General features: G+C 37.7%; 1 protein-coding gene and 1 non-coding gene across 2 annotated transcripts in view; both read right to left on the reverse strand.

The window, feature by feature from the left end:
• Positions 1 to 20,915, reverse strand: part of LOC128045466 (sterol carrier protein 2) — a 110,188-nt gene that overhangs the window by 25,861 nt on the left and 63,412 nt on the right. Inside the window, exon 12 of the mRNA XM_052637961.1 lies at positions 1,947 to 2,100. Within this exon, the coding sequence (XP_052493921.1) occupies positions 1,947 to 2,100 (154 nt within the window). The remainder of the gene's footprint in view (positions 1 to 1,946; positions 2,101 to 20,915) is intronic.
• On the reverse strand, positions 17,485 to 17,556 carry TRNAC-ACA (transfer RNA cysteine (anticodon ACA)). Its single transcript has one exon. It is a non-coding gene; the product is annotated as a tRNA-Cys (tRNA).

The following is a 20,915-nucleotide window of genomic DNA, read 5'->3' on the forward strand; positions in this document are numbered from 1 at the left end:
ATTCTCCCTTAGCTAAATTCTAATTTTTTTCTGTTCCATTGAGAGCAGAGTTATCTATGGTACACTATCTTCTCAGTCAAAAGTCTGAATGAGTGGCTTAAAATCCTCCACAAGCCAATTTCATTTTATTAATAGTCTAATTTTTCAGCCTTTACTCATAATCATCACTGTGCCCTTCTGCAAGCTTGCCGCGTCTTCCTAATTGTATGTGATAAAATAATAATGAACACTTTTCAGTGTACATACAAAGTACCTTGACACTTGATTGAGGCAGAGTCCAGACTAGTTCCAACAAGTCACAGATAATTATCCTGCTTGTGTTGAAAGTTCATCAAATTAATAATGATTAAGCAACTTTCCATCCAGATTAGGAAAAAAATTAATATATAAAGTTATAACAATGTTTTCTGAAAATTCTTCATATCTTACAATTTATTTGATATGTGCCCTGCTTTAGGGAAGCTGAACTTACACAAACTCAGAAAAGAGATTACTCATCTTACGAAAGGATGCTCCTCATGACATCTTAATATTCAAAGATTTTTTAGTAGAAACTGAAGTCTGGCTATATTTTTTTACTTGGTTTATACATAAGTTTTCTGGAAGAAATCTAGTATATAAAATGTTAGAAGGGACTCTGAAGACTGTTTAGTATACGAATTCCTTCTATGCTCCCTGAAATTTTCATTCTAAGGTCTGGAACACAGGCCCTGTTTCAACAACGTCAAAGATCAGAAGCACAAAATAGCGAAAAACCAGGAACTTTGTACTCAGATAGATGAAGGTTAGAGTCTTGACTGCTACCACTTAAGACTCTTTAGCTAAATTATTTTAACTTTGACCATCAATTTTGTCACTTACAAACAAAGTACAAAACCTACCATGTGCGCCTTTTAGGAGGATTAAACAAAGATGTGCAGACAAAGCACCTATTTTAGTCTCAGTGCTCATATCAGGCCCTTAAAAAGTGGTTGTTGAAGAACTATTACAACTCAATAACAAAAAGACAACCCAATTTTAAAACAGCCAAAATATCTGAATAGGTATTTCTCCCAAGATATACAAATGGCCAATGAGCACATGACAAGATGCTCAACATCAGTATCCGTTAAGGGAATGCAAATCAAAACAACAGTGATGGGGAGGGAGATGGGAGGGGGGTTCATGTTTGGGAACGCATGTAAGAATTAAAGATTTTAAAATTAAAAAAAAAAACAGTGAGATATGACTTCATATCCACTAAGATAGCTAAAATAAAAAAACAGACAATAACAAATCAGAACCCTTATAATGGAATATTATTCAGCCATTAAAAGGAATGAAGTATTACATTCCTTTTTATAACATGGATGAACCCTGAAACATGATGCTAAATGAAAGCAGCAATCACAAAAGGCCACATATTTTATGATTTCATTTCTATAAAATGTCCAGAATAGGCAAAACCTTAGAGACAGAATATAGATTAGTGGTTGCCAGAGCCTGCAAAAAGTGAGGACAGGGAATGACTACTAATGGGTACGTGATTCCTCTTCTTTGGGGGTATTAAAAATGTTCTAAAGCTAACTGTCGTAAAGAATGCACAATTCTATGACATACTAAAAACCACTGAACGTACAAGTAAAATGGTGAATTTGTGCCATGTGAACTACGTCCCAGTAAAGCTGTTAAAAATATTCCCAGCTAGCTCTGGCTTCTGGTTTAGCATTCTTTTTTCACTATGCTGCCTCCTTTTTGAACACAATTTTCCTAAGGCTGGTTAAGGTTGAAAGTTAATTACCAGCTTTAACATTTTAAAGCCAAGTTATTAAAGCAAGGTAATGAGATACTTGGTCTCTTTAAGTACTAACACAATAAAATTGGGACTTTTTTTAAACATGTACAACGTAACAGTTGCGAAAAGTCAGAAGGGTTCATTGTCAAACTAAATCCAGATCGCCACTTACCTGGCAGCTTCAGGAAAGCCCATCTTGTACAGCGTAACAACGACAGCTCCTCCGATGCCTATATTATGCTGCAGAGCAACCTTTGCACCAGGAACTTGCCTCTTTCCGGCTTCCCCTCTCAGCTGCCAGCAGAGTTCAGTGCACTGAGCCAGACCTAACAAATCGAACACAGAACAGTCAGATTCCCTTGGTTTACAAAGCGAAAGAAAGCGCAAGTCCCTTAGTCGCCTCGGACTCTTTGCGATCCCATGGACTGTAGCCTGCCAAGCTGCTCTGTCCATGGAATTCTACAGGCCAGAATACTGGAATGGGTAGCTGTTCCCTTCTCCAGGGGATCTTCCCTACCCAGGGATCAAACCCAGGTCTTCCGCATTGCAGGCGGATTCTTTACCGTCTAACCCACCAGGGAAGCCCCAAGCCCCAATCAGTTTTCTCAAGCAAAGGAACGGCTAACATTTAAGTGTGACTTTTAAGTAACCCAATTTATTCAGCCAAGACCATGATTACCTAAGTAATAACTTCTCTTAAAAGCCTGGAGGGTTTTTGCAGCTAGTCATTTTTTCTCCCTGAATAATCTCTGTATTTAGAAGATATGCAAGCTTAAGACATTTGGAAAAAGCAGTGGCCACAGGACTGGAAAAGGTCAGTTTTCATTCCAATCCCAATGCAATGCCAAAGAATGTTCAAACTACTGCACAACTGCACTCATTTCACACGCTAGCAAAGTAACGCTCAAAATTCCCCAAGCTAGGCTTCAACAGTACATGAACCGAGAACTTCCAGATGTTCAAGCTGGATTTAGAAAAAGCAGAGGAACCAGAGATCAAATTGCCAACATCCACTGGATCATAGAAACAGCAAGAGAATTCCAGAAAAACATCAACTTGTATTTCATTGACTACGCCTTTGACTGTGTGCATCACAACAAACTGGAAATTTCTTAAAAAAGACTTGGGAATACCAGACTACCTTACCTGCCCCCTGAGAAACCCGTATGCAGGTCAGGAAGCAACAGTTAGAACTGGACATGGAACAGATTGGTTCCAAATTCCGAAAAGAGCATTTCAAGGTTGTATACTGTCACCCTGCTTATTTAACTTCTATGCAGAGTACACCATGAGAAATGCTAGGCTGGAGGAAGCACAAGCTGGAATCAAGATTGCTGGGAGAAATATCAATAACCTCAGATTTGCAGATGACACCACCCTTATGGCAGAAAGTGAAGAGGAACTTAAGAGCCTCTTGATGAAGGTGAAAGAGGATAGTGAAAAAGCTGGCTTAAAACTCAGGGTTCAAAATCCAGTCCCATCACTTCATGGCATATAGACTGGGAAACAATAGAAGCACTAGAAACAGTGGAAACGGTGGGAGACTATTTTTTGCGGGGCTCCAAAATCACTGCAGATGGTGACTGTAGCCATGAAATTAAAAGATGCTTGCTTCTTGGAAGAAAAGCTATGACCAACTTAGAGACCATATTAAAAATCAGAGATATCACTTTGCCAACAAAGGTCCTATAGACATACATGAGTTGAGCAAGGTCCAAGAGATGGTGAAAGACAGGGAAGCCTGGCGTGCTGCAGTCCATGGGCTCGCAAAGACTTGGACATGACTGAGTGACCAAACAACAACAAAGAAATTTCCTGTGCTCTTTAATTTTACCCAACCTGTCATTTTTTTGGCAATGATGAAAGAGAAAACACTGAATATACAGTTCTCTGGCTGAGGCAAAAGAGCATAAAAATAATTTAATTTTACCATTCCTAATATATCAAAAGAATATAATCTAGGATTGGTAACTGGCTTCACCTAAAAAATTTAGCTAGTATAGGAAAATTTCCTATTACTCTTCTCAAAAAGTTCCTAGAAAGAATGAGTTGTTTTACAGAACTATTCACAAGAATAGCACTGGATTCATAAAAACTGCATTTTGTTCTCTGGATAATAAAATCAGATTTTTAGAGTTGGAAAGAACTTATGAGCCCCCCCTAAAACTGAGTTCCTTTCTGAATTTATGATTAATCTCTTTATCCAAAACTTGTCTCCTTTGCCCTCAATCCTTTTCTTGTCCCCTCAATCTTCTGCTAACTGAACACTAATTAGAGTCAGATGACTAAGATTACTGTTGTTGATAACATAGTTACTGTACTAAGATTGCTGTTGTATATACTATTATTAACATACAAACTCAGGTTATTTCTCCTGGCCAGATGAACTCACAGACCCCCAAGCCATGGACCACCTGCCCTGAGAATCATAAACCAAACACATTCTGACTCCCAAAACCATGATTGAAAAATGTCACATAAATGTCACAACATGATGATTAATTCCAGTCTTTGTCCTTCTGCTTTAAAACATCCCTAATTCAAAGACTAAGATGGAGTAGATCTGAGACTTCTCACTCTCTTTCATGACACCCTGTAAATAAACCCTTCAATTCAGTTCAGTTCAGTCGCTCAGTCGTGTCTGAATCTTTGCGACCCTGTGAATCGCAGCACGCCAGGCCTCCCTGTCCATCACCAACTCCCAGAGTTCACTCAGACTCACATCCATCGAGTCGGTGATGCCATCCAGCCATCTCATCCTCTGTCGTCCCCATCTCCTCTTGCCCCCAATCCCTCCCAGCATCAGAGTCTTTTCCAATGAGTCAACTCTTTGCATGAGGTGGCCAAAGTACTGGAGTTTCACCTTTAGCATCATTCCTTCCAAAGAAATCCCAGGGCTGATCTCCTTGAGAATGGGCTGGTTGGATCTCCTTGCAGTCCAAGGGACTCTCAAGAGTCTTCTCCAACACCACAGTTCAAAAGCATCAATTCTTTGATGCTCAGCTTTCTTCACAGTCCAACTCTCACATCCATACATGACCACTGGGAAAACCATAGCCTTGACTAGACGGACCTTTGTTGGCAAAGTAATGTCTCTGCTTTTGAATATGCTATCTAGGTTGGTCATAACTTTCCTTCCAAGGAGTAATTTTATGGCTGCAGTCACCATCTGCAGTGATTTTGGAGCCCAAAAAAATAAAGTCTGACACTAATTCCACTGTTTCCCCATCTATTTCCCATGAACTGATGGGACCAGATGCCATGATCTTCGTTTTCTGAATGTTGAGCTTGAAGCCAACTTTTTCACTCTCCTCTTTCACTTTTCATCAAGAGGCTTTTTAGTTCCTCTTCACTTTCTACCATAAGGGTGGTGCCATCTGCATATCTGAGGTTATTGGTATTTCTCCTGGCAATCTTGATTCCAGCTGTGCTTCTTCCAGCCCAGCGTTTCTCATGATGTACTCTGCATAGAAGTTAAATAAGCAGGGTGACAGTATACAGCCTTGATGTACTCCTTTTCCCATTTGGAACCAGTCTGTTGTTCCATGTCCAGTTCTAACTGTTGCTTCTTGACCTGCATATAGGTTTCTCAAGAGGCAGGTCAGGTGGTCTGGTATTCCCATCTCTTTCAGAATTTTCCACAGTTGATTGTGATCCACACAGTCAAAGGCTTTGGCATAGTCAATAAAGCAGAAAGAGATGTGTTAAACCCTTACTTTGCTGCAAACGCCCACTGTTAGAGTTTGGCTTTATACACCAAACCATGGGCATGTGGCCCTTGTTTAGTTAAAACATTAGCAATGAGAAACTGTAAGAAAACTAAGATTTAGTAATTTGTGAATGGAGACAAAGCAGGCTAATTCCAGAGTTGAGCTTAGAATCCAGGTCTCCTGATTTGCATTTGTTTTTCTCCCAGACCAGCTATTTAAGAATGTTCTATCAGGAAAGACTGGTTTCATTGTCCTGAAGGCACAGCAAACAGGTCTTCTTGTAATATCTGTTCTTACACCCACCCCCAATCACAGCGTCTGATTCCCAAGTACCTATGACAATTTTCTTTTTATAAAATTAAATTTATTTATTTTTAAATGAAAACAAAGATAAGCATTTTTAATGATAAAAGATACAATTCACAAAGAAGATAGACATCATAAACCATTAGACACCTAACAACAAAGAAACAAAGATACATAAAGCAAAAGTCAGAAGAAATAGAAGGGAAAAGAAAAATACATATAATCATAGTGACACATATCAACATTTCTCTGAGAATATTTTATCAAGTGCAGAAAAAGTAATCAAAGCATCTTGAATGATGTCATTAATAGTTTAAATATAATGGATTTCTATTTATATTAATTTATATTAATCTTATATCCTACATAAATATATTTAAAATTTTGTATCTAATATATTGTTAATAGATGTCCATAGACATTTAGAAAAACTGGCAAAAAGACAAACATTACTAAATTTTAAAAAGTAGAATTCTTTTATTGTGTGATTCAGTTATACACATACACATTATAGGTTATTACAAGATATTGACTACAGTTCCCTGTGCTATACAGTAAATCTTTGTTGCTTGTTGCATATCTACTTTCTTAAATTACAAATCTAGCATTCTACTCATGCTAAGTCAAACAAGTGGAGTCAAAATGTTAGGCAAAAATTCCTAAGTTTTCTAAAATATATATGTATACAAGAGTTTTTCTACTATGCTTGATAAAGTCTTGAGAAAGAACATCAAAAAAAAAGAAGAGTGGGGAAATTGGAAAACATACAACAGTTCTCTATATAACTTCAGCCTCCTCAGAAAATTTAACTGCCATTTCTCCATTGTAGACAATGTCTACATATTTTTACAGAATATATATTTTAAACATTGTTTTAAAATAGGTAATTCTATATCTTGGGATGATTTTTTTGAATTGTCAACATTTTGAATATTAAGGTCAAAGTGAATAATTCTAATATATCCAAACTTTGGAGCAATCAGTTTTACTTGAAATCTGCCAAATAAAAAGCTTAAACATTCATGAATACATAAGATCAAAAACATTAACCTTAAATAGATAAGGTTTTCTTATTAAACAAAAATAATAATTTCTTGTGGGCTTTATAACATATATAAAAGAAAAATTCACAACTACAGTATTGTAAAGCCTGGACAGGAGAAATGGAAATGCACTGTTGTGATGTTCTTTTACTATTAGTGAAGTAATAATATGACACTTGAAGGTAGGCTAAAATAATAAAGATAAAATGGAGAAACAAAAAGCAATCCAAAACTAGGCTGAAAAAAATAAAGAAACAGGAAAAAAGAACAACTAGGACAAAGAGAACATATACAGCCATATGAATAATCACATCAAATTCAAACAGTCTAGATACCCCAATCAAAAGCAGACATTGCCAGTGCAGAGCAGAAAAACAAGAACCAACTAAATGCTGCCAATGCACTTTAAAAAAATCACAAATAGGTTAAAGCTTAACAGATAAAAAAAGGTATACCATGTTCACTTCAGTTCAGCCCAGTCACTCAGTCGTGTCCGACTCTTTGTGACCCCATGAATCACAGCACACCAGGCCTCCCTGTCCATCACCAACTCCCGGAGTTCACTCAAACTCACGTCCATCGAGTCAGTGATACCATCCAGCCATCTCATCCTCAGTCGTCCCCTTCTCCTCCTGCCCCCAATCCCTCCCAGCATCAGGGTCTTTTCCAATGAGTCAACTCTTCGCATGAAGTGGCCAAAGTATTGGAGTTTCAGCTTCAGCATCAGGCCTACCATGTTAGCACTGGTTAAAAACTGAAAGCTAGAGTAGCCATATTAAATCAGCCAAAGTAGACCTCAGTGCAAAGACTTGCCAGAGCAAAGAAGGCCATTTCATGAAGATACAGGGGAAAATGTAAAACTGTCTTTATCCACAGATGATATGATTATGCAGAAAACCTGATGGCGGTTTTAAATAACTATTAAAATTAATAAGTCAGTTTTAGCAAGGCTACAAGATTAATATATAAAAATTTGATTATATTTCTATATACTACTAATAAAAATTTGAAACTGAAAAAATACCACTCACAACAGCACCAAAAATATGAAATACTTAGGGATAAATCTGACAAAGATGTGCAAGACCTATATGGTGAAAACTATATTTCTGAAAAAAGTTAAAAGGCTAAATAAATGGGGATATATATTTTGTTTATGGGTCAGAAAATTTACTATTGTTTGAGTCTCAATTCACTTCCAAATAAATCTATACATTCAACTTAACCCTAATAAAAAATTACAGGAAGGTTTTCTGTAGAAATCAACAAGCTGATTCCAAATTTCTGTAGAAATGCAAAGAAGCTAAAATAGCCAAGCAACTCTGAAAAAGAATAAAGTTGAGGGCTAAAGCTACCTAATTTCAAGAACTGTTATGAAGGTACAGTAATCAAAACAGTACAGTACTCATGTAAAGCCAGTAAAGATAGAAAAATTGGTTAACTGGAAAGAAAAGAGAAACCAGAAATAATGCCCACAACTTAGGAACTAAATCAGTAGATTTTTGACAAAGGCAGTACAATGGATAAAGTAGAGTTTCCAATAAATGGCACTCCAACAACTGGAAATCACTATGTAAAAAATGGACTCGAATTAATACTTTGTATAACACATAAAAAATAATTCAAAATGGGTAACAAATCTAAATGTAAGGCGGAAAGCATAAAACATTTAGGAAAAAACATAGGAAAAGATCTTTCTGACCCAAGGTTAGAAAAAGACTTCTTAGACAGTTCAGTTCAGTTGCTCAATCGTCTCCGACTCCTTGCGACCCCATGAATCGCAGCAAGCCAGGCCTCCCTGTCCATCACCAACTCCAGGAGTTCACTCAGACACATGTCCATTGAGTCAGTGATGCCATCCAGCCATCTCATCCTCTATCAACCCCTTCTCCTCCTGCCCCTAAACCCTCCCAGCATCGGAGTCTCTTCACTATCTGCCATAAGTGTGGTGTCATCTGCATATCTGAGCTCATTGATATTTCTTCTGGCAATCTTGATTCCAGCTTGTGATTCTTCCAGCCCAGCGTTTCTCATGATGTAATCTGCATAGAAGTTAAATAAGCAGGGTGACAGTATACAGCCTTGACGTACTCCTTTTCCTACTTGGAACCAGTCTGTTGTTCCCTGTCCAGTTCTAACTGTTGCTTCCGGACCTGCATATAGGTTTCTCAAGAGGCAGGTCAGGTGGTCTGGTATTCCCATCTCTTTCAGAATTTTCCACAGTTGATTGTGATCCACACAGTCAAAGGCTTTGGCATAGTCAATAAAGCAGAAAGAGATGTGTTAAACCCTTACTTTGCTGCAAACGCCCACTGTTAGAGTTTGGCTTTATACACCAAACCATGGGCATGTGGCCCTTGTTTAGTTAAAACATTAGCAATGAGAAACTGTAAGAAAACTAAGATTTAGTAATTTGTGAATGGAGACAAAGCAGGCTAATTCCAGAGTTGAGCTTAGAATCCAGGTCTCCTGATTTGCATTTGTTTTTCTCCCAGACCAGCTATTTAAGAATGTTCTATCAGGAAAGACTGGTTTCATTGTCCTGAAGGCACAGCAAACAGGTCTTCTTGTAATATCTGTTCTTACACCCACCCCCAATCACAGCGTCTGATTCCCAAGTACCTATGACAATTTTCTTTTTATAAAATTAAATTTATTTATTTTTAAATGAAAACAAAGATAAGCATTTTTAATGATAAAAGATACAATTCACAAAGAAGATAGACATCATAAACCATTAGACACCTAACAACAAAGAAACAAAGATACATAAAGCAAAAGTCAGAAGAAATAGAAGGGAAAAGAAAAATACATATAATCATAGTGACACATATCAACATTTCTCTGAGAATATTTTATCAAGTGCAGAAAAAGTAATCAAAGCATCTTGAATGATGTCATTAATAGTTTAAATATAATGGATTTCTATTTATATTAATTTATATTAATCTTATATCCTACATAAATATATTTAAAATTTTGTATCTAATATATTGTTAATAGATGTCCATAGACATTTAGAAAAACTGGCAAAAAGACAAACATTACTAAATTTTAAAAAGTAGAATTCTTTTATTGTGTGATTCAGTTATACACATACACATTATAGGTTATTACAAGATATTGACTACAGTTCCCTGTGCTATACAGTAAATCTTTGTTGCTTGTTGCATATCTACTTTCTTAAATTACAAATCTAGCATTCTACTCATGCTAAGTCAAACAAGTGGAGTCAAAATGTTAGGCAAAAATTCCTAAGTTTTCTAAAATATATATGTATACAAGAGTTTTTCTACTATGCTTGATAAAGTCTTGAGAAAGAACATCAAAAAAAAAGAAGAGTGGGGAAATTGGAAAACATACAACAGTTCTCTATATAACTTCAGCCTCCTCAGAAAATTTAACTGCCATTTCTCCATTGTAGACAATGTCTACATATTTTTACAGAATATATATTTTAAACATTGTTTTAAAATAGGTAATTCTATATCTTGGGATGATTTTTTTGAATTGTCAACATTTTGAATATTAAGGTCAAAGTGAATAATTCTAATATATCCAAACTTTGGAGCAATCAGTTTTACTTGAAATCTGCCAAATAAAAAGCTTAAACATTCATGAATACATAAGATCAAAAACATTAACCTTAAATAGATAAGGTTTTCTTATTAAACAAAAATAATAATTTCTTGTGGGCTTTATAACATATATAAAAGAAAAATTCACAACTACAGTATTGTAAAGCCTGGACAGGAGAAATGGAAATGCACTGTTGTGATGTTCTTTTACTATTAGTGAAGTAATAATATGACACTTGAAGGTAGGCTAAAATAATAAAGATAAAATGGAGAAACAAAAAGCAATCCAAAACTAGGCTGAAAAAAATAAAGAAACAGGAAAAAAGAACAACTAGGACAAAGAGAACATATACAGCCATATGAATAATCACATCAAATTCAAACAGTCTAGATACCCCAATCAAAAGCAGACATTGCCAGTGCAGAGCAGAAAAACAAGAACCAACTAAATGCTGCCAATGCACTTTAAAAAAATCACAAATAGGTTAAAGCTTAACAGATAAAAAAAGGTATACCATGTTCACTTCAGTTCAGCCCAGTCACTCAGTCGTGTCCGACTCTTTGTGACCCCATGAATCACAGCACACCAGGCCTCCCTGTCCATCACCAACTCCCGGAGTTCACTCAAACTCACGTCCATCGAGTCAGTGATACCATCCAGCCATCTCATCCTCAGTCGTCCCCTTCTCCTCCTGCCCCCAATCCCTCCCAGCATCAGGGTCTTTTCCAATGAGTCAACTCTTCGCATGAAGTGGCCAAAGTATTGGAGTTTCAGCTTCAGCATCAGGCCTACCATGTTAGCACTGGTTAAAAACTGAAAGCTAGAGTAGCCATATTAAATCAGCCAAAGTAGACCTCAGTGCAAAGACTTGCCAGAGCAAAGAAGGCCATTTCATGAAGATACAGGGGAAAATGTAAAACTGTCTTTATCCACAGATGATATGATTATGCAGAAAACCTGATGGCGGTTTTAAATAACTATTAAAATTAATAAGTCAGTTTTAGCAAGGCTACAAGATTAATATATAAAAATTTGATTATATTTCTATATACTACTAATAAAAATTTGAAACTGAAAAAATACCACTCACAACAGCACCAAAAATATGAAATACTTAGGGATAAATCTGACAAAGATGTGCAAGACCTATATGGTGAAAACTATATTTCTGAAAAAAGTTAAAAGGCTAAATAAATGGGGATATATATTTTGTTTATGGGTCAGAAAATTTACTATTGTTTGAGTCTCAATTCACTTCCAAATAAATCTATACATTCAACTTAACCCTAATAAAAAATTACAGGAAGGTTTTCTGTAGAAATCAACAAGCTGATTCCAAATTTCTGTAGAAATGCAAAGAAGCTAAAATAGCCAAGCAACTCTGAAAAAGAATAAAGTTGAGGGCTAAAGCTACCTAATTTCAAGAACTGTTATGAAGGTACAGTAATCAAAACAGTACAGTACTCATGTAAAGCCAGTAAAGATAGAAAAATTGGTTAACTGGAAAGAAAAGAGAAACCAGAAATAATGCCCACAACTTAGGAACTAAATCAGTAGATTTTTGACAAAGGCAGTACAATGGATAAAGTAGAGTTTCCAATAAATGGCACTCCAACAACTGGAAATCACTATGTAAAAAATGGACTCGAATTAATACTTTGTATAACACATAAAAAATAATTCAAAATGGGTAACAAATCTAAATGTAAGGCGGAAAGCATAAAACATTTAGGAAAAAACATAGGAAAAGATCTTTCTGACCCAAGGTTAGAAAAAGACTTCTTAGACAGTTCAGTTCAGTTGCTCAATCGTCTCCGACTCCTTGCGACCCCATGAATCGCAGCAAGCCAGGCCTCCCTGTCCATCACCAACTCCAGGAGTTCACTCAGACACATGTCCATTGAGTCAGTGATGCCATCCAGCCATCTCATCCTCTATCAACCCCTTCTCCTCCTGCCCCTAAACCCTCCCAGCATCGGAGTCTCTTCACTATCTGCCATAAGTGTGGTGTCATCTGCATATCTGAGCTCATTGATATTTCTTCTGGCAATCTTGATTCCAGCTTGTGATTCTTCCAGCCCAGCGTTTCTCATGATGTAATCTGCATAGAAGTTAAATAAGCAGGGTGACAGTATACAGCCTTGACGTACTCCTTTTCCTACTTGGAACCAGTCTGTTGTTCCCTGTCCAGTTCTAACTGTTGCTTCCGGACCTGCATATAGGTTTCTCAAGAGGCAGGTCAGGTGGTCTGGTATTCCCATCTCTTTCAGAATTTTCCACAGTTGATTGTGATCCACACAGTCAAAGGCTTTGGCATAGTCAATAAAGCAGAAATAGATGTTTTACTGGAACTCTCTTGCTTTTTCCATGATCCAGCAGATGTTGGCAATTTGATCTCTGGTTCCTCTGCCTTTTCTAAAACCAGTTTGAACATCTGGAAGTTCACAGTTCACATACTGTTGAAGCCTGGCTTGGAGAATTTTGACCATTACTCTACTAGCGTGTGAGATGAGTGCAATTGTGCAGTAGTTTGAGCATTCTTTGGCATTGCCTTTCTTTGGGATTGGAATGAAAACTGACCTCTTCCAGTCCTGTGGCCACTGCTGAGTTTTCCAAATTTGCTGGCATATTCAGTGCAGCACTTTCACAGCACCATCTTTCAGGATTTAAAATAGCTCAACTGGAATTCCATCAACTTCATTAGCTTTGTTCATAGTGATGCTTTCTAAGGCCCACTTGACTTCACATTCCAGGATGTCTGGCTCTAGGTGAGTGATCACACCATCGTGATGATCTGGGTCATGAAGATCTTTTTTGAACAGTTCTATGTATTCTTGCCACCTCTTCTTAATATCTTCTGCTTCTGTTAGGTCCATACCATTTCTGTCTTTTATTGAGCCCATTTTTACATGAAATGTTCCCTTGGTATCTCTAATTTTTTTGAAGAGATTTCTAGTCTTTCACATTCTGTTGTTTGCCTCTATTTCTTTGCACTGATCGCTGAGGAAGGCTTTCTTATCTCTTCTTGCTATTCTGTGGAACTCTGCATTCAGATGCTTATATCTTTCTTTTTCTCCTTTGCTTTTCACCTCTCTTCTTTTCATGGCATTTGTAAGGCCTCCCCAGACAGCCATTTTGCTTTTTTGCATTTCTTTTCCATGGGGATGGTCTTGATCCCTGTCTCTTGTACAATGTCACAAACCTCCATCCATAGTTCATCATGCACTGTATCTATCAGATCTAGTCCCTTAAATCTATTTCTCACTTCCACTGTATAATCATAAGGGATTTGATTTAGGTCATACCTGAATGGTCTAGTGGTTTTCCCTACTTTCTTCAATTTAAGTCTGAATTTGGCAATAAGGAGTTCATGATCTGAGCCACAGTCAGCTCCTGGTCTTGTTTTTGCTGACTGTATTAGAGCTTCTCCATCTTTGGCTGCAAAGAACATAATCAATCTGATTTCAGTGTCGACCATCTGGTGATGTCCATGTGTAGAGTCTTCTCTTGTGTTGCTGGAAGAGGGTGTTTGCTATGACCAGTGTGTTCTCTTGGCAAAACTCTATTAGCCTTTTCCCTGCTTCATTCCGTATTCCAAGGCCAAATTTCACTGTCACTCCAGGTGTTTCTTGACTTCCTACTTTTGCATTCCAGTCCCCTATAATGAAAAGGACATCTTTTTTGGGTGTTAGTTTTAAAAGGTCTTGTAGGTCTTCATAGAACCATTCAACTTCAGCTTCTTCGGCGTTACTGGTTGGAGCATAGGCTTGGATTACTGTGATATTGAATGGTTTGCCTTGGAAATGAACAGAGATCATTCTGTCATTTATGAGATTGCATCCAAGTACTGCATTTCGGACTCTTCTGTTGACCATGATGGCTACTCCATTTCTTCTAAGGGATTCCTGCCCGCAGTAGTAGATATAATGGTCATCTGAGTTAAATTCACCCATTCTAGTCCATTTTAGTTCGCTGATTCCTAGAATGTCAATGTTCACTCTTGCCATCTCCTGTTTGACCACTTCCAGTTTGCCTTGATTCATGGACCTGACATTCCAGGTTCCTATGCAATATTGCTGTTTACAGCATCGGACCTTGCTTCTATCCCCAGTCACGTGCACAATTAGTTATTGTTTTTTCTTTGGCTCCATCCCTGCATTCTTTCTGGAGTTATTTCTCCATTGATCTCCAGTAGCATACTGGGCACCTACTGACCTAGGGAGTTCCTCTTTCAGTATCCTATCAGTTTGCCTTTTCATACTGTTCATGGGATTCTCAAAGCAAGAATACTGAAGTGGTTTGCCATTCCCTTCTCCAGTGGAAAATTCTTCAAGAGATGGGAATACCAGACCACCTGACCTGCCTCTTGAGAAACCTATATGCAGGTCTGGAAGCAACAGTTAGAACTGGACAGGGAACAACAGACTAGTTCCAAATAGGAAAAGAAGTACGTCAAGACTGTATACTGTCACCCTGCTTATTTAACTTCTATGCAGAATACATCAGGAGAAACGTTGGGCTGGAAGAAACACAAGCTGGGATCAAGATTGCCAGAAGAAATATCAATAACCTCAGATATGCAGATGACACCACCCTTATGGCAGAAAGTGAAGAGGAACTAAAAAGCCTCTTGCTGACAGTGAAAGAGGAGAGTGAAAAAGTTGGCTTCAAGCTCAACATTCAGAAAACGAAGATCATGGCATTCGGTCCCATCACATCATGGCATTCGGTCCCATCACTTCACGGCAAATAGATGGGGAAACAACGGAAACAGTGAGAGACTTTATTTTGGCGGGGCTCCAAAATCACTGCAGATGGTGACTGTAGCCATGAAATTAAAAGACGCTTACTCCTTGGAAGAAAAGTTATGAGCAACCTAGATAGCATATTCAAAAGCAGAGATATTACTTTGCCCACAAAGGTCCGTCTAGTCAAGGCTATGGTTTTTCCAGTGGTCATGTATGGATGTGACAGTTGGACTGTGAAGAAAGCTGAGCACCGAAGAATTGATGCTTTTGAACTGTGGTATTGGAGAAGACTCTTGAGAGTCCCTTGGACTTCAAGGAGATCCAACCGATCCATTCTAAAGGAGATCAGCCTTGGGTGTTCTTGGAAGGAATGATGCTAAAGCTGAAACTCCAGTACTTTGGCCACCTCGTGCGAAGAGTTGACTCATTGGAAAAGACTCTGATGCTGGGAGGGTTGAGGGCAGGAGGAGAAGGGGACGACAGAGTATGAGATGGCTGGATGGCATCACTAACTCGATGGATGTGAGTTTGAGTGAACTCTGGGAGTTGGTGATGGACAGGGAGGCCTGGCGTGCTGCAATTCATGGGGTCGCAAAGATTGAGACATGAATGAGTGACTGAACTGAACTGAACAGATGCACCCAACACAGGAGCATCTCAATACATAAGACAAACACTAACAGACAGAAGAGGAGAAATTGACAGTAACACAAGAATAGGAGGCTTTAACACTCCACTCACACCAACGGACAAATCATCAAAACAGATAATTAATAATGAAACAGAAGTCTTAAAATGATACATTAGATGAGATGGATATCACTAATTTCTTCAGGACATTGCATCCAAATGCAGAAGAATATACCTTCTTCTCAAGTGCACATGGAACATTCTTCAGGATAGACTACATCTTGGATCACAATACAAACCTCAGTAAAGTTAACAAAACTGAAATCATATCAAGCATATTCTCCGACCACAGTGCTATGAGACTAGATATCAATTACAAGAAAAAAAACTATAAGAAACACAAACACGTGGAGATTAAACAACACGTGTCTGAATAATTAACAGGTTACTGAAGAAGTTAAAATGGAAATCAAAAAATTTCTAGAAACAAATGACAATGAAAACACAACTACTCAAAACCTATGGGATACAGCAAAAGCAGTTCTAGGAGGGAAGTTAATAGCAAGACAATCCTACCTTAAGAAAAAAGAAAAGCATCAAATAGCATAACTTGACAACTAAAACAACTGGAAAAAGAAGAACAAAAAACTAAATAAATAAATAAGTAAAATAAAAGAAATCATAAAGATCCAAGCAGAAGTAAATGAAAAAGAAATGAAAGAAACAAGAGTAAAGAGTAATAAAACTAAAACCTGGTTCTTTGAGAAGATAAACAAAATTGACAAACCTTTAGCCAGACTCATCAAGAAAAAAGAGAAGTATCACATCAACAAAATTCTAAATGAAAAAGGAGAGGTTACAACAGACAATGCAGAGATACAAAGGATTATAAGAGACTATTATGAACAACTATACAGCAATAAAATGGATAACCTGGAAGAAATGGACAGATTCTTAGAAAAGTTCAATCTTCCAATATTGAACCAGGAAAAAACATAAATTATGAACAACCCAATTACAAGCCCGGAAATTGAAGTTGTGATCAAAAATCTCCCAAAAAACAAAAGCCCAGGACCAGATGGCTTCACAGGAGAAATCTATTAAACATTTAGAGAAGAGCTAATGGCTATCCTTCTAAAACTCTTCAAAAAATTGTAAAGGAAGGAACACTTCTAAACTGATTCTACACGGCCACCCTGATACCAAACCAAAAACAACACAAAAAAAGAAAACTACAGGCCAGTATCACTGATAAACATAGATGCAAAAATCCTCAACAAAATTTTAGCAAACAGAATTCAGCAACACATCAAAAAGCTCATACACCATGATCAAGTTGGGTTTATTCCAGGAATGCAAGGATTCTTCAACATACACAAATCAATCAGTGTGATACATCATATTAACAAATTGAAAGATAAAAACCATATGATCATCTCAGTAGATGCAGAAAAAGCCTTTAACAAAATTCAGCACCCATTTATGATTAAAACTCGTCAAAAAATGGGCATAGAAGTAACCTACCTCAACATAGTAAAGGCTATATGTGATACAGTGAAAAGTGAAAGCAAAGTCGCTCAGTTGTGTTCAACTCTTTGCGGCCCCATGAACTGTAGCCTACCACGCTCCTCCATCCATGGGATTTTCCAGGCAAGAGTACTGGAGTGGGTTGCCATTTATTTCCCCAGAGGATCTTCCCAACCCAGGGATCGAACCTGGGTCTCCTGCATTGTAGGCAGATGCTTTACCATTTGAGCCACCAGGGAAGATATATATGATAAGCCTACACCAGACATTATTCTCAGTGGTGAGACTGAAAGCATTCCCCCTAAGATCAGGAATAAACAAGGGTGTTCACTTTTACCACTATTATTCAACATAGTTCTGGAAGTCCTAGCTACAGCAATCAGAGAATAAAAACAAATAAAAGGAATCCAGATTGGAAAAGAAGAAGTAAAGCTCTCAGTTTGCAAATGACATGATACTGTACATAGAAAATCCTAAAGATAGTATCAGAAAATTACTAGAGCTAATCAGTGAATTTAGCAAAGTTGCAGGATACACAATCAATAAACAAAAATCACTTGCATTTCTATATACTAACAATGAAAAATCAGAGAGAAATTAATGTATCCATCCCATTCACCACTGAAACAAAAAAATTACATATCTAGGAATAAACTTACCTAAGGAGACAAAAGAACTGTACACAGAAAATTATAAGACACTGATGAAAGAAATCAAAGGCGACATAAACAGATGGAGAGATATTCCACATTCCTGGGTAGGAAGAATCAATATTGTGAAAACGACTATACTACCAAACACAAGCTACAGATTCAATGTGATCCCTATCAAACTACCAATGCATTTTTCACAGAACTAGAACAAAAAATTTCACAATACATATGGAAACACAAAAGATCCCAAATAGCCAAAGCAATCTTGAGAAAGAAGAATGGAGCTGGAGGAATCAACCTTCCTGACTTCAGATTATACTACAAAGCTACAGTCATCAAGACAGTATGGTACTGGCACAAAAACAGAAATATAGACCAATAGAACAAAATAGAAAGCCCAGAAGTAAACCCATGCACCTATGGGTACCTTATTCTTCACAAAGGAGGAAAGAATATACAATGGGGCAAAGATAGCCTCTTCAATAAATGGTGCTGGGAAAACTGGACAGCTACATGTGAAAGAATGAAATTAGAACACTTCCTAACACCATACACAAAAATAAACTCAAAATGGATTAAAGACCTAAATGTAAGAACAGAAACTATAAAACCCTTAGAGGAAAACACAGGCAGAACACTCAACATAAATCAAAGCAAGATCCTCTATGACCCACCTCCTACAGTAATGGAAATAAAAACAAAAGTAAACAAGTGGGACCTGCTTAAATTCAAAAGCTTTTGCACAGCAAAGGAAACTATAAGCAAGATGAAAAGTTAATTTTCAGAATAGGAGAAAATAACAGCAAGTGAAACAACGGATAAAGGATTAATTTTCAAAATATACAAGCAGCTCATACAACTCAATACCAGGAAAACAAACAACCTAATCAAAAAGTGGGGAAAAGACCTAAATAGACATTTCTCCAAAGAAGGCATACAGATGGCTAACAAACAGATAAAAGATGCTCAATATCACTCATTATTCGAGAAGTGCAAATCAAAACCACAATGAGATGTCACCTCACATGAGTCAGAATGGCCGTCATCAAAAAGCCTACAAACAATAAATGCTGGAGAGGGTATGGAGAAAAGGGAACCCTCTCGCACTGTTGGTGGGAATGTAAATTGATATAGTCACTATGGAAGACGGTATGAAGATTCCTTAAAAAACTAGGAATAAAACCCACCATATGACCCAGTAATCCCACTCCTAGGCATATACCCTGAGGAAACCAGGGTTGAAAAAGACACATGTATCCCACTGTTTATTGCAGCACTATTTTCAATAGCTAGAACATGGAAGCAACCTAGATGTCGATCAACAGATGAATGGATAAAGAAGTTGTGGTAGATATACACAATGCAATATTACTCAGCCATAAAAAGGAATGCATTTGAGTCAGTTCTGATGAGGTGGAGGAACCCAGAACCTATTATACAGAGTTAAGTGAGTCAGAAAGAGAAAGATAAATATTGTATTCTAACACACATATAAGGAACCTAGAAAAATGGTACTGAAGAATTTACTTACAGGGCAGCAATGGAGAAACAGACATAGAGAATAGACTTATGGACATGGGGAGAAGGGAGGAGAGGGTGAGATGTATGGAAAGAGTAACATAGAAACTTACATTACCATATGTAAAAAAGATAGCCAATGGGAATTTGCTGTATGGCTCAGGAAACTCAAACAGGGGCTCTATATAACCTATAGGGGTGAGATGGGAAGGGATATGGGAGAGAGGTTCAATAGGGAGGGGATATATGTATACCTATGGCTGATTTGTCTTGAGGTCTGACAGAAAACAACAAAATTCTGTAAAGCAATTATCCTTCAATTAAAAAATAAATTTTAAAAAATGTAGAGACATCACTTGCCAACAAAGGTCCGTATAGTCAAAGCTATGGTTTTTCCAGTAATCATGTATGGATGTGAGAATGGGATGATAAAGAAGGCTGAGCACCAAAGAATTTATGGTTTCAAACTATGGTACTGGAGAAGAGTCTTGACAGTCCCTTGGACTGCAAGGAGATCAAACCAATCAATCATAAAGGAAGTCAATCATGAATACTCATTGGAAGGACTGATGCTGAAGCTGAGGCTCCAATATTTTGGCCACCTGATCCCAAGTGCTGACTCACTGGAAATGACCCTGATGCTGGGAAAGATTGAGAGCATGAAGAGAAGGGAGCAAGAGAAGATGAGATGGTTGGATGGCATCATTGAGTCAATGGAAATGAGTCTGAGCAAACTGCAAGAGATAGTGAAGTACAGGGAAGCCTGGCATGCTGCAGTCCATGGGGTCACAAAAAGTTGGACACAACTGAACAACAACAAAATGGACAACTCATTCACCAGCTTTTCCTTTTAAGCTTTTTTGAGGGGGTAGGGGTGCTTAATTTGTTGTTTGCTCCATCTGTTTTTGACATCTTAAGTGACTACATTGTTTAACAGTTGTTGCTGATTGTTTTTGACAAATCACTTTGAGGAAAATACTGTTTGCATTAGGCATGTTCTCTTTGGGTTACACAAAGACAAGCTTTTTGAGAATGGTTTACCAGAGAACTTCCAGACAGGTCAAATAATGACAAGCCTCTAAGCATGGGGCTTTGAAAGAACTTCAACTCAATTTTGACTTCTCCAGGCTTCCCTGGTGGCTCAGAGGTTAAAGCATCTGCCTGCAATGCGGGAAACCCGGGTTCAATCCCTGGGTTGGGAAGATCCCCTGGAGAAGGTAATGGCAACCCACTCCAGTATTCTTGCATGGAGAATCCCATGGACAGAGGAGCTTGGTAGGCTACAGTCCACGGGGTCACAAAGAGTCAGACACGACTGAGTGACTTCACTTTCAGTGCTGGGTAATCTGCTAGTTTTCACCATGACTGCAGGCTCTTGTTTGCAAGGCTACCATGGAGCTGGAGAAAAGGACTGATATCAGAGCAAG

This window comes from Budorcas taxicolor, chromosome 3, assembly GCF_023091745.1.
Source record: "Budorcas taxicolor isolate Tak-1 chromosome 3, Takin1.1, whole genome shotgun sequence".
NCBI classification, from domain to species: domain Eukaryota; kingdom Metazoa; phylum Chordata; class Mammalia; order Artiodactyla; family Bovidae; genus Budorcas; species Budorcas taxicolor.